Raw genomic sequence first — 12,617 nt, forward strand, 5'->3', positions numbered from 1 at the left:
GATAGCTGAATAGTCTTCCTGTGGCCACTCTCACGTCATAAGAAATGTCTCCGAGCCAAAAGCTAAAATGGAACTCATACTACATAGCGAGATAGTAAAGACTGTCTTGGGTGGAACGCACCCCGGAGAACAGCGCCCTTCTAAATCTAATCCGCGTGTACCTCCCTGTGATCCTGAGCAAGCCTGGGCAGTCTCTGGGAAAATGCCTTTGGCGTGTTGAATGAGTCCACCAACAGAATCGCTACGTCAGGATAAACTTGGGTCTGTGTTTTGTTTCTTAAAACCAAATTCCTGCCCTGGCTGGTTTGGCTCAATAGTTGGAGCATCGGCCTGCGGACCAGAGAGGCCAGGGTTTGGTTCCCGCTAAGGGCATGAACCGCAGTTGCAGTTTGTCTCCAGCCCCGGATGGAGTCGTGTGGGTAGCAACAACTTAGTGTGTCTCTCTCACGTCGATATTTCTCTCTCTCTCATCCTCTCTCTCTCCCTCCTGCTCTATCTGAAGATAAATGCAAAAATGTCCTCGGGTGAGGATAAAAACAAACAAAAAACAAAATTCCTACAGAGAAAGTGAATTGTACTTTTTTGGGGGGATTAGTTTTGTTATTGCTATGTTTTGTATTAATCCAGTAAAGTTTCTGTTACAAACGCAAAGCTCTGTCTCTAAGCTCTTTATAAAAGTTAGAGCTCACATTTATTTGCACTTACCAAAGTCTTCCAGGCATTTAAATCCAGTGACTAACACTTCACAAAAACCCTCAAAGTAGGTTCTGCTGTTCTCTGCTCTTTTTGCAGCTGGGGAAACTGAGGCAGTGGGTGGCAGAGCGAGGCCAGGGGTGGGTGTGTGTGGTCTCAAAGACTTGGCTCCTCGCCTCGGCACTTCCTTCTCTTTCTGGCAAAGTTCTTACGATCGGCAGACACAAAGCTGCCCAAAACGTTGGTAAGAGAAAAACACTTGACAAAATTTTCAAATTCATGATGGATGATTTTTAAATCCAAGAATTACCTGCTTTTCCCATAGATAAGCGCAAAAAACCCACCAAGGCCAAGGGGAGAGATACGGTTATATAACCCTGTCTGAGAAACTAACACACTCTTCCCTGAAATCACCTTGGAGCTTCTCATTGCTCTGCGTAACCGTGCTCCACCTTATAACCGAGCTTTGTTACCAATGGCATGTTTTCCAACTCAATTATTAGAAAATATATGCACACATACATTCGCAAAATAAATGCATTTAGTGTCTGGGCACTCATCTTTCAGAATGGTCAAATTAGCTTTTACTTCTCAGCAAAAAAATGTGTATATTTATATTAAAACATATACATATATTTTTAGTCGTGGTGATACCAGAATAGCAAACACAAAAAGAGTTGCGTGCAGAACCTATATAAAATATTTTCTTTGCTCTTTGACAGAGCGTTTCGAATTGCTGTTGTCAACCCCTGGTTGGAGATGTCTCGAGAAAGAGGAGGTGAGTGACCCTTCCTCACCCTGAGCTGGTCCACATTCCAGTTTTGTCTGTTAGGATTACTCATGACATTTGCCTCCAAAGAGCTCTGCTGAACTTCAAAAAGAAAGAAAGAAAACGTCTGAAACCTCCTATTCTAGAACTTCTTATAGTATCCAGTAGATGGCAAACTTTACTGCAAGGAAACAATTCGGCAGACTATAGAAATTGGTCTGGAAATATCAATTCTACTTCGTGTGTGTGTGTGTGCATGTGCTATATATATCATAGAAAATAAAACTATCTAGGCCTGGCCGGTTTGGCTCAGCGGTTAGAGCATTGACCTGCGGTCCGGAGAGACCCGGGTTCGGTTCCTGCTAAGGGCATGTACCTCGGTTGCAGTTTGTCCCTGGCCCTGGTTGGGTTGTGCGGGTGGCAACCACTCGATGTGTCCCTTTCACATTGATGTTTCTCTCTCTCTCTCTCTCTCTCTCTCTCTCTCTCTCTCTCTCTCCCTCCCTCCCTCCCTCCCTCCCACTCTATCTGAACAAAAAATGAAAAAATGTCCTCGGGTGAGGATGAAAACCAAAAAACAATCTATAGTACATAATTTGTAGAAAATAAAACAATCTATAATACATAATTTGTAGAAAATAAAGCCATCTGTACTACATATATTGTAGGGAAAAAGCAGTAAGACTTTAGAAAGGAGCTCAGACGCAGTTTTTCACATAGAAGTGACATGGGAAGTAAGACATGAACATGAGAAGCCATACACTGGGAGAGGTGGTAAGAAACCCAGCATCTGGAAAGAAAATCGAAAGGAAAGGGCGAGGAGTCAAGGTTCCCCGCAGGGAACAGAAGGGCCTGCCCTCCGATCACCCCTCCTGATGGCATGTTAACTCCCTACGCACAGGCACTGGAGCAAACCCACCTTGGCTGCCGGGAAGACTCCATAGGAGGGGTTTGCAGAAATCACCATGAAGGAGCCATCCTCAGGGTGCAGACAGCTGTGGGCTCTGCCAGCGAGTGTGCTGGGGACAGCATGGGGAGCAGGTCCTCAACCATGTATTGGAAAGCTTCATTGATGTAATTTTAATTTTTTTGTAGATTTTTTTTTGCAACAAAAATGACACCCGGTGCCTCTCCAAGTCTCACCAGAACAACTCTACGCGCCATGGTTTGGCGGAAGACAGCTGCCATCGTTCAGACAAACACTGTGATGATGGGAGGAACCCTTGCTTCTCCGACCCCCGTCAAGGAGACGTCACTTGTGTGAACACTCCGGGAGAAGGCAGCTTTTTGTGCCAATGTCCTCCCGGGTGTCATGGGACCACCTGTGGAACTGCTGTGGGCTCCTGCGGCCTGAGCTGCTGCCAACGCCGGGGCCTTGGACCCGTCCAGCCTGTGCCCTGCGGGCTGCGCCGGAAGGTTCTGTGAGCCAGAAGGCAATGAGCGTGCCTCCGGCCCTTGCCACCACAGGGCTGTGTGCCAGGGTGGCATGGATGGCTCCTCCTGCGTCTGTGTCCCAGGATATCGAGGCCAGCACTGGGCCCTGGGGAGCAGGAATGCATCTCAGGTCCTTGCAGGAACGGGGCCATGTGCCTCGATGAGGTCGCAGGATACACTTGGCTTTGTCCCTGAGATTATTCTGGTAAGGGTGATGACTTGAGGAACCCAGGGGATGTAGTTCCCTTCCTCTTTCTCTTATAAGACAGAAGCGGAGGTGACATTTGATGTCCCATCCAATTGCTTAGGGGCGTGGTCTGGACAGGAATTAATCACTAGATAGAAAGCTTCCCAAACTACTAAGAACCCACCCAGCTTAGAGGTTTGTGTCCTGTTACTGTTGTTCTAAGTGGAGCCCTACATTAATTAAAATTTAGATTCGTTCTGGAATGAGTGGGTTTGGGGGGCCCAAGCTATCCAGGTCAGAGCAGGTGAGGTTTCCTCATCAGGGCAGATGCCTTTCGTCCTGGCTCACGTGTGCCCTCTGCTGCCCAAATCCTGACATTGCAGCCGGCTGGGAGGGCTTGTATCTGGGTGGATGGTGCAGGTTGGTGGGGTTCTAGTGCTGAAGTGTGATCCACAGACCGACGGTAGCAAGGCTGGTGGTGCACAGTCAGTAAGACAAACCACGGCTTTATCAAGAAAGAAGTCCCATGGAAATTGCAAGTAAAGGTAGCGTGTGTGTGTGTTTTTTTCCCCAAACATAGCATCTTGGAAACTCTAAGATGGGTTACTCTGAATTAAGCTTTATATATATTTCACTACTGCCTTCGCTCCTGGATAATATTTTGTGGAAGAACTGGACAATGAAGAAGTTTCTGTTTCTTAGCGAATCAGCCCCAGAACTGCTGCTCACTGCAGACATTCCGTTTCTATCCCTACATGCGGTTATCACGATGGGGCACCGTGCTTAATAACACTGGTCACGAATGAATGTTTCCAGATAGAATGGACCGCACGGTTCAGGCAGGTTTTTGAAGGTCAATTAATTGTACATATGGAATGGCTAGAAGCACGTGACAGTCAATATCCAAATGAAAACTAAAAGTCGAAGTTACCCAGATGCTTTATCTGCGAAGCCAAACATCTGGAAATACAAAAAACATCTGGATGTCTGACTGTCCTTATCACTTCTCATCCAGCTATTTCGGCGTCATGCACAGAGACCAAAGACTTCTATGTCAGTAGCATTGATAAGCTAGCACAAAAATGTTAATATTAAGAGTAATACAAATAAATCCTCCCGAAGTGAACAGCTGTTTGCACTGAAATTGTAACTCAGCTATTGAAACACATTCTTACACCTTGCGTGAGGATCACTCGGAAACCAAAGTAGTTGAACTGCAACACAGAAATGTAGCTTCAGTACTTAAATGATGGTTCATAATGTATCTCGTCAGCATTAGGAAGTAAGCTGGGTGTATACCAGATGGATATATACATTTTATTTAAAAAATAAAATTCATAAGAGTGTCGTTTTATACCACTTTGGTGTTCTATGCTAATACTTCCCAGCACGTAGATGACTGAGATCCCAAAATACAAAATCTACTGTAGGCGAAGGCACAGTGGACGGGGCTGGCACAAACACTGTCACTTACTGGCGGGCACAGGGCAGCCGGCGTACCTTCCGCATACCCGGCGAACGTGAGAGGAGGCACGTGACATAGCCGCCCAACCCTCAGCCGTAGGCCTTTAATTAGCGCCAATGCCCTCCACTCACAGAGCACTGTGGGAAATCACCCAGGGAGCACTGTGGGAAATCACCCAGCGAGCACCGTGGGAAATCGCCCAGCGAGCACCGTGGGAAATCACCCAGCGAGCACCGTGGGAATCCTCCCAGCGAGCACTGTAGGAAATCACCCAGAGAGCACTGTGGGAATCCTCCCAGCGAGCATTATGGGAGATCACCCAGCGAGCATTGTGGGAAATCACCCAGCGAGCACCGTGGGAATCCTCCCAGCGAGCACTGTAGGAAATCGCCCAGCGAGCACCGTGGGAATCCTCCCAGCGAGCACTGTAGGAAATCACCCAGAGAGCACTGTGGGAATCCTCCCAGCGAGCATTATGGGAGATCACCCAGCGAGCATTGTGGGAAATCACCCAGGGAGCACTGTGGGAAATCACCCAGCGAGCACTGTAGGAATCTGCCTAGAGAGCATTATGGGAGATCACCCAGGGAGCATTATGGGAGATCACCCAGCGAGCATTGTGGGAAATCACCCAGGGAGCACTGTGGGAAATCACCCAGCGAGCACTGTGGGAAATCACCCAGGGAGCATTATGGGAACCCTCCCAGAGAGCACTGTGGGAAGTCGCCCAGAGAATGCTGGGAACCCCGTTCGCTGAACCTTCCAGTTTGAGCACAATTCATGCTCCTTGAAGTCATGGCTGATTAGTGTCGTTTTTGGGGAGGTAATTTTGTACCTTACAACTACTGAGTCCTAACACCTAGTTCTAGTGGCTACATATGCTAAAAATTAACTATAGGGAAAACATACTGTAAAGAATGTATCGTTTCTGCCTTTCAAGCGCTCAGCGCTCCTGGGAAGTGGAAGAGGGACCTCGATGGCATTCCTTTAGGGCAGAAACAAAGGCGGTGAACGATGTGATGTGGGGAGGCCTGTCAGAGGGACAAGGGGGAGGGCCGGGTCCTCCCGATGGGGGACAGCATGTCAGAGGGACGAGGGGGAGGGCCGGGTCTTCCCGATGGGGGACAGCATGTCAGAGGGACGAGGGGGAGGGCCAGGTCTTCCCGATGGGGGACAGCATGTCAGAGAGGCGAGGGGGAGGGCCAGGTCTTCCCGATGGGGGACAGCATGTCAGAGGGACGAGGGGGAGGGCCGAGTCTTCCCGATGGGGGACAGCATGTCAGAGGGAGGAGGGGAAGGGCCGAGTCCTCCCGATGGGGGACAGCATGTCAGAGGGGCGAGGGGGAGGGCCGAGTCTTCCCGATGGGGGACAGCATGTCTGAGGGGCGAGGGGGAGGGCCGGGTCCTCCCGATGGGGGACAGCATGTCTGAGGGACGAGGGGGAGGGCCGGGTCTTCCCGATGGGGGACAGCATGTCTGAGGGACGAGGGGGAGGGCCGGGTCTTCCCGATGGGGGACAGCATGTCAGAGGGACGAGGGGGAGGGCCAGGTCCTCCCGTGGCCGTCCGGACACAGGATGAAACAGCGAGTCCCCTGCACAGGCAGAGCAGGGAGCAGCCGCCCCGACAGCGAGCCCTCCCCGGGCAGCCCTGTTCACAGCCTTCTGTTCTCACTGAGCACCGTGGACCTTGACGTTTCTCTTCTGCAAAGCAGGAGGTGAAGCTGCCGCCTCTCGCCCGTCGCAGGCCTGTGTGGTCGCCACCAGCCAGCAAGGCCGCGTAGCACCGTCTGCGGCCTGTTCTATCAGGAGGCGCCGAAGCCACCAAACTGTTGACATCTTGTGAGCTGGAAGTCCCTCCGTGGTATCTCCACCCAGAATCCATCACTCCGCCTTTCGGCACAGAGATAAAGACGGGTAAACACAGCTAGTCCCCTTTTGCTCTTAAACCTGTGCCCAGATTTGGTGACCGAGTGTCAGATGTTACTTTGACAGATCCGGCAGGGTGGTTTGTTATCTCAGTGCGAGTGTGACCGCTTTTATAAATTCTAAACTTATTTAAAGCGTATTAAACTTAAGCTTAGTAAGTAATTTTCGTCTACTAGTTTTAGGGGGTACACGTAGACTTTTTAAAATGGTGCCATCACCTTAAAATAAAGAAGCTTCTAATACCACCAACTGCCTTAAGTCACAAACTGATTTTCTATTTAAAACTAGTATCTTAAAAGCCGGCAGGAAATCTAAACTTGCACGTCTATGTGGGTGGAGCACCTAAGGAAAGACCACGGTTGGTGTTTCTATGATAAACGTCTGTGGGAGGAACAGGTATTGTTTTTGTTCTCTGGCAAACACTCGGCATGAACCAAGTACTATTCTAAACACTTCAGAGCACAGTGCGCTTGAAACAATAATCCCGCGATAGTGTTACACTGTCAGTTCCACTTGGGGGGTAAGAAAACAGGGACAAGCAGAGGTGAAGAACTTGCCCAGAGTCACCCTGTAACTAAGGAGCTGTGTCGAGAGCCCAACCCAGGCCGTCTGGCTTGGAGTCTGAGCTTTTATCCGCTGCTCTATTTAATGCCCAACAAAAGTAAGTGTTTAAACACAATTTAGAAACATTGACCAGTCCCTTCGAGGCTGCCAACAAAAGCACCTTAACAACAACTTGCCCTACAGATGACTTGTCACCACAGACTGAGCTGCCACGCGCTGTCCTAGGCGGTGGCTCCCCGTGGCAGCTGCTCTGTATCCCCTCGAGCACATACAACTAAGGCGGAAGCGGATTTGGGGTAACACTGTATTTGACAGAGCTTTGGGGCAAACGAAGCATTGCCGAAGGCCTAAAACGTAAACACTTGGCTGAAACTTTTCTTGTTTTCCTCTGCTGACTTTTTTTTCAAGATGTCAACTGTGAACTGGAAGGTGATGAATGTTGGTCCCAGCCCTGCCTAAACGGAGCCGCTTGTCAGGATGCTCTGGGGGCTGTTTCTGTGACTGTGCCCCTGGCCTCCTCGGTCACCACCGTGGGCTCCACGCTGACGGGTGTGCCGCTCAGCCGCGTCTCCACGGGGCGCTGTGTGTGGATGAGACGGGTAGGTGTGCGCCGGTGTCGGGGTGACTGGCTTGGAACTCATTGCCCAGGAACTATTTGGAGATCTCGCAAACTGGAGTTAAAAATTTTAGATCATTTTATACTTTGAAGAAAAGTTGTAATGTTGAGGATTTACAGAAGAAATGCATCCTTCATTGGTCATCTGCGTCAAGAGTGAGGATTTGCGGAGTCGCTCCCGTAATGCTTTGGAACTGCTGATACTACAGAAACGCCCACTTGCCATTCCCGCGAAATAACCCTGTTGTAGAAAGGGAAGGCATAAAAACAGGTCAGGGTGAGTCCACGTGTGAATTTAAGGTCACATTCATGTACTAACAGGCATAGAAATCGAGTGATGAAAAATTAATCCCTGAGGAATTTTACATCAACAGTGTTGAAAGGGCAGTGCTATTAAATTAACTATGTCTTGCATTTTCAAGTGTGTGGGGAATTGGGTGACTGCTTCTGAGATGGCAGAATGGTGAGAAGTAGCCGCGGATTCTGCTTGAGGTAGATTCTATCGTTGGCTTTTCTGCAACAAACAAACCAACAACAAATTACACCTTCATACGATGTGTGTGATAAATTTGGGTAATGGTAGCTGAGTTCATATAAAACGTTTTACAAATAATCTTTCTCATATTTAGGCCACAAGTATCGAGTTATCAAATACATAACCATTTCAGCCGCGTGAGCACCTCTCAGGTCCTGTCGGAGTCTCCAGCGTCCAGTGGAAGGCAGGATGGTCATTACTGTCCCCACACTGCGAGACTCTCCAGTTCAGAGACGTAAGGATTCTCCTACAAGTTCACACAGTTAACTGTTTGCAAAGGAAGGACTAGAATCCAGCTTCCCTTTGTTTGATGAACCAGACAGAGTTCGTCCCAAATCTGAACTTGGACGTGAGCCGGACTTGGCAGGATGGCAGGGGGAACCCACGAGCTGCAATCGTGTCAGTGAATAATGATTCTAAGTAGAGTGGTGTCGTTGTCCATCTCTTCTATAAAGTATTAAGCATAACTTTTATTTACAAAATAAGTTTTTATTGATTTTTAGAGAGAGGGGAAGGGAATGAGAGATAGAAACGTCGATGTGAGGAAGAAACATCATCGGCTGCCTCCAGCACGCCCCCTACTGGGGATCAAATCAGCAACCCGGGCATGTGCCCCGACTGGGAATTGAACCGGGACCTCTCAGTCCAGGGGACGATGCTCACTCCACTGAGCTACATCGCTGGGCTAAGCATAACTTTTAATCACATTCCTGTCTTGCCTCTGCCTCCCCATTCATTCCCCAGGGGCAAGAATGCACACTCCCGGAGGCAGGTGACTGGCAGACGGGTACACGGAGCCGGGAGTGTGCACACGGGGCTCAGAGGAGGAGGAGGCCCCCTTGGCTGTGCTCACTGTCTCCGGGGAGCTCCAGGGCAGAACCTGCAGGAAGCTCGGGCTCCTAAGGAGACGCCCAGAGAAGGCCGACCTCACCACATTTCCTCTCCTTACCTAAGTGTGCTGTGAATAATTTTTCTATCTCATCCTTACCTCTGTTACCACGGAGGCTTTGAGAAGATCATCACCGGTCCACAACCACAAGCGGACCTCACTTCCCCACAACAAGAAAACTTCCTTTTGCTCGGAGGTGTATGGGAAAGTCACAGACTGTCCCCCAGTAAAAGGTTCCTGCAGATCACAGGACTGTGCAAATGGAGCCCAGAGGTCCGTGGATTGAGGTCCGCTGGCCAGCATGGAGCTCGGGGCTCTGTCTCTAAAGACTGACGTAGAGAAGACCTTCAGGGAGCTCTTTAATTAACTAAACGCAAGAGTGCATGGAGGGTTCCAACCAGCAATGCACATAAAAAGTATACTCACTTATTACATGTGCTAATGCTTCACTTTCCTCAGTGAAATCTTCATCCCTGTGTTTGCTGATCAACATGCACTCAAGCCGCGGCGACCAGGAATCTAACTCTTCATAAGCTCACAGGGGTCCTTTCCCCCAGACCCTCGTTTTGTCTCGGCCGAGTGCGAGCCGGTGTTTCACAACTCGGCATCCTGGAGGAGCTCCTCCAAGTCAAGCTCCTCTTGATAAAGTCAGCAACTCTCCCCGAGGGCTTTGCGTTTGGCTCTGTCAGCTAATCCTGCTCCATCACTGCACGATTAGAAATAGCAAGACTAAAATATTCTTGTAATCGAAAAACAAGAGAACATAAGTCACCACTCATATAATGAGGGCCTTTCCTGCTTTTTTCATAATTTATTGTTTCATTTTTCATAAGGGACCTTATTAATAGGCTCTCTATATAAAAGAGTAACACAGTGATATAACTCACTCTCTGCTGCCTTCACAAATATTAACAACTTTATTTAGTACTGTGCATTAGTAATTTATGCAGTATTTCTCATGCTTGAGATACCATGTCTACTCTTTGTATGCACATTTAATTATCACAATAACCCTATGACATAGGTACTATTATCTTCAATTTATGATGAGGAAACTGAAGTGAGCAATCATGGTTTCCAAATAATTTTTCAGGAAAAATTAAAACACTAAAACTGTAGTTTAAAAGAGCATGAGATATTACTATGGAGACGCGTAATGCTTTGCAGCTTATAGAGATAATTCCCCAGGGTTTTTGAGGTAAATATTAAAAACATACCATGGTCTTGGGCCGATGGACCAGCAAAGAGGCAGAGTAAAGATATTTGATCTCAATATGACCAAGAGCTGATGGGATCATTTTATTCGACTCTCCGGATACCGCGGTACCTTCACGGGTAGTGGCCTCACAGGGATGCTCTGTGAGACACACCCTGAGGTCTCCATGCTGGTCAGAGCCCTGTCACGATGATGCTACCTGGCAGTCACGCCTGCCACTGCGGACCTGGTAGGTGACAAACCATCCTCCACCATTTTTTTTCTTCTTCTTACACTAGAAACAAATTACAGCAAATAGAAAGGGAACATTTCTTATGCTAACGGGTTAAAACCCCCTCTTGGTTATCGTTGTCTACTTTAACTGTGTTCTCCAGGGCTCACACACGCCTACTGCTGCTCTGCATTGTCTACAGTAGGTTACCAAGCCGCCCACGCAACAGAATAGTCTAGAAGAAACAGGAAAAGCATCGGCAGAAGGACCCATTTTAGCCATTCAGAGAGGAAAATTCACTAGAAGATGCCTTCTTTTCCTCCAAGATGTTTTCTTTGACACCTACAATAGCTTAACACCCACGAAACAATATTAAAATCGTGGGCTCCTGTATTACGTACAATTCGTGGGATCAGTCAGCATGATTACAGTGGTCCCCGTAGAGGGTGTAGAATGATGTTCCGGAATTGGAGTATTCTCCCAAGCGTTTATAATGTAAATGCGAATACAAGTTAAACATACACTGTAACTAAAAATCCCTCAGGAAGGCTGATTGGACCGTGTGTACAGGTGATATCAGAATCTGCAGAAGACCCTTGAATGCTTGAGCCATTGGGCCACCTGTAAATATTTACGTTAGTTTTGGCAAACAACCCGCCTGACCTCATTTTAGCCTAATTCTCACTGGGATTTCATTGACAGAAATGTAAAAGCATTTCTCCACTCTTCTTTCCTGGTCCACTGGGAAAAGTGACACCCTTACGACTATTTAAAATCTAGTCGCTCGCGCTGAGCTTCCTGATAGGGTCACTCTCCCCGGTTCATTCTGTGTCTAAGGAAAGGACAACCCTGTGGTCGGAGAGAAAGCAGGAAGCTTGGGGTCCATCCCGTCACTAGTAGCTTCTCATCGAAAGACACCCCACTGCCTAGGGGACATTTAACACACTTTGCTTAAGTATATTTTGTGGGTCAAACAAGCAAGCATGAGAGTACAAAGGAAGTCAGGGGTTTCTTCTGTGGCTCAGAAATCTGTGCATCATGTGCCTCCACCCCAGACACTGAGTAGGCACAGCTGTTACCCTCTGGTCATGGCTTGAACTAAGTTCAGGACATTTCTGAACCGTGTTGTTCCACATTCTTGTCATTGACCAACGGCCAACGTTCAGTGAGCCCTCCCAGCAGGACACCCTCTAAGGAGGGGGAGCTGCCTCTTTTATTTTTATTTTGTGTCTTTATTAATTTAGAGAGAGATGGAAACATCAATGAGAGGGAACATCGATTGGCTGCCTCCTGCATGCCCCCCACTGGGGATGGGACCCACAACCTGGGCACGTGCCCTGACCAGGAATCAAACCGGTAACCTCTTGGTGCAGGGTCAACGCTCAGCCACTGAGCCACACCAGCCGGGTGTGAGTTGCCTCTTAATTCTTACGTTCCTCCTCTGTAAATGAGGGGTAAAAAAAACCCAAAACGATTTGTAGTATTGTTGTTGGGAGGAGTGAAGTTATAAAAATGGAGCCTGGCACCTCTCCGGTCCTCACGAAATGGTGCCTGTCACTACGACATACTGAGTTCTCCACCTGGAAGGGGACTTGTCTGTGAGACATGGTGTGTTCCCTGGAGGGTCTGAAATGGAGCCAGGCGGTTAGGAAGACCCGCCTGTGAAAACAGACCAGTCTGCGCTCCGCTCGTCCCTGGGTTCAGCCCGTCGAGCCACATGGACTCCAGTGTCCATATCAGGGATCCAGAATAAAAGGACGTGGTCCCCCCCTGGCTGGTGCAGCTCAGTGGATGGAGCATCGTCCCAGGGACTGAGAGGTCCTGGTTCGATTCCCGGTCAGGGCACATGCCTGGGTAGCAGGCTCCATCCCCAATAGGGGGCGTGCAGGAGGCAGCCGATCAATGTTTCTCTCCCACATCACTGTTTCTCTCTGTCCCTTCCTCTCTCTCTAAAATATCAATAAAAACAGATTAACAACCAGAAAAAGACATAGCACCTCCTTTTAAGGAGCACAGTGGGAAAAAATGTGTCCAGTACAATTGTGGGTGCAATAAAGAGTTCCAGGACATTCTGCAATGGGGAACAGGGCAGAAGTACCGCGATGGCTTGA

At 48.6% G+C, this 12,617-nt stretch overlaps 1 protein-coding gene across 1 annotated transcript; it reads left to right on the forward strand.

Moving 5' to 3' along the window:
* Window positions 1-478: 478 nt before the first annotated feature.
* CRB1 (crumbs cell polarity complex component 1) lies at window positions 479-9,722 on the forward strand (the record flags this gene model as incomplete). Its single annotated transcript, XM_036277775.1, is given in 7 exon segments — window positions 479-508; window positions 2,558-2,853; window positions 2,855-3,003; window positions 3,006-3,101; window positions 7,448-7,528; window positions 7,531-7,638; window positions 9,637-9,722. Coding segments are annotated over 7 exon segments (846 nt in total), but the record flags the coding sequence as incomplete, so codon positions are not given.
* Window positions 9,723-12,617: the final 2,895 nt, after the last annotated feature.

The sequence above is a fragment of the Molossus molossus genome, unplaced genomic scaffold (genome assembly GCF_014108415.1).
Source record: "Molossus molossus isolate mMolMol1 unplaced genomic scaffold, mMolMol1.p scaffold_m16_p_23, whole genome shotgun sequence".
Lineage (NCBI taxonomy): Eukaryota > Metazoa > Chordata > Mammalia > Chiroptera > Molossidae > Molossus > Molossus molossus.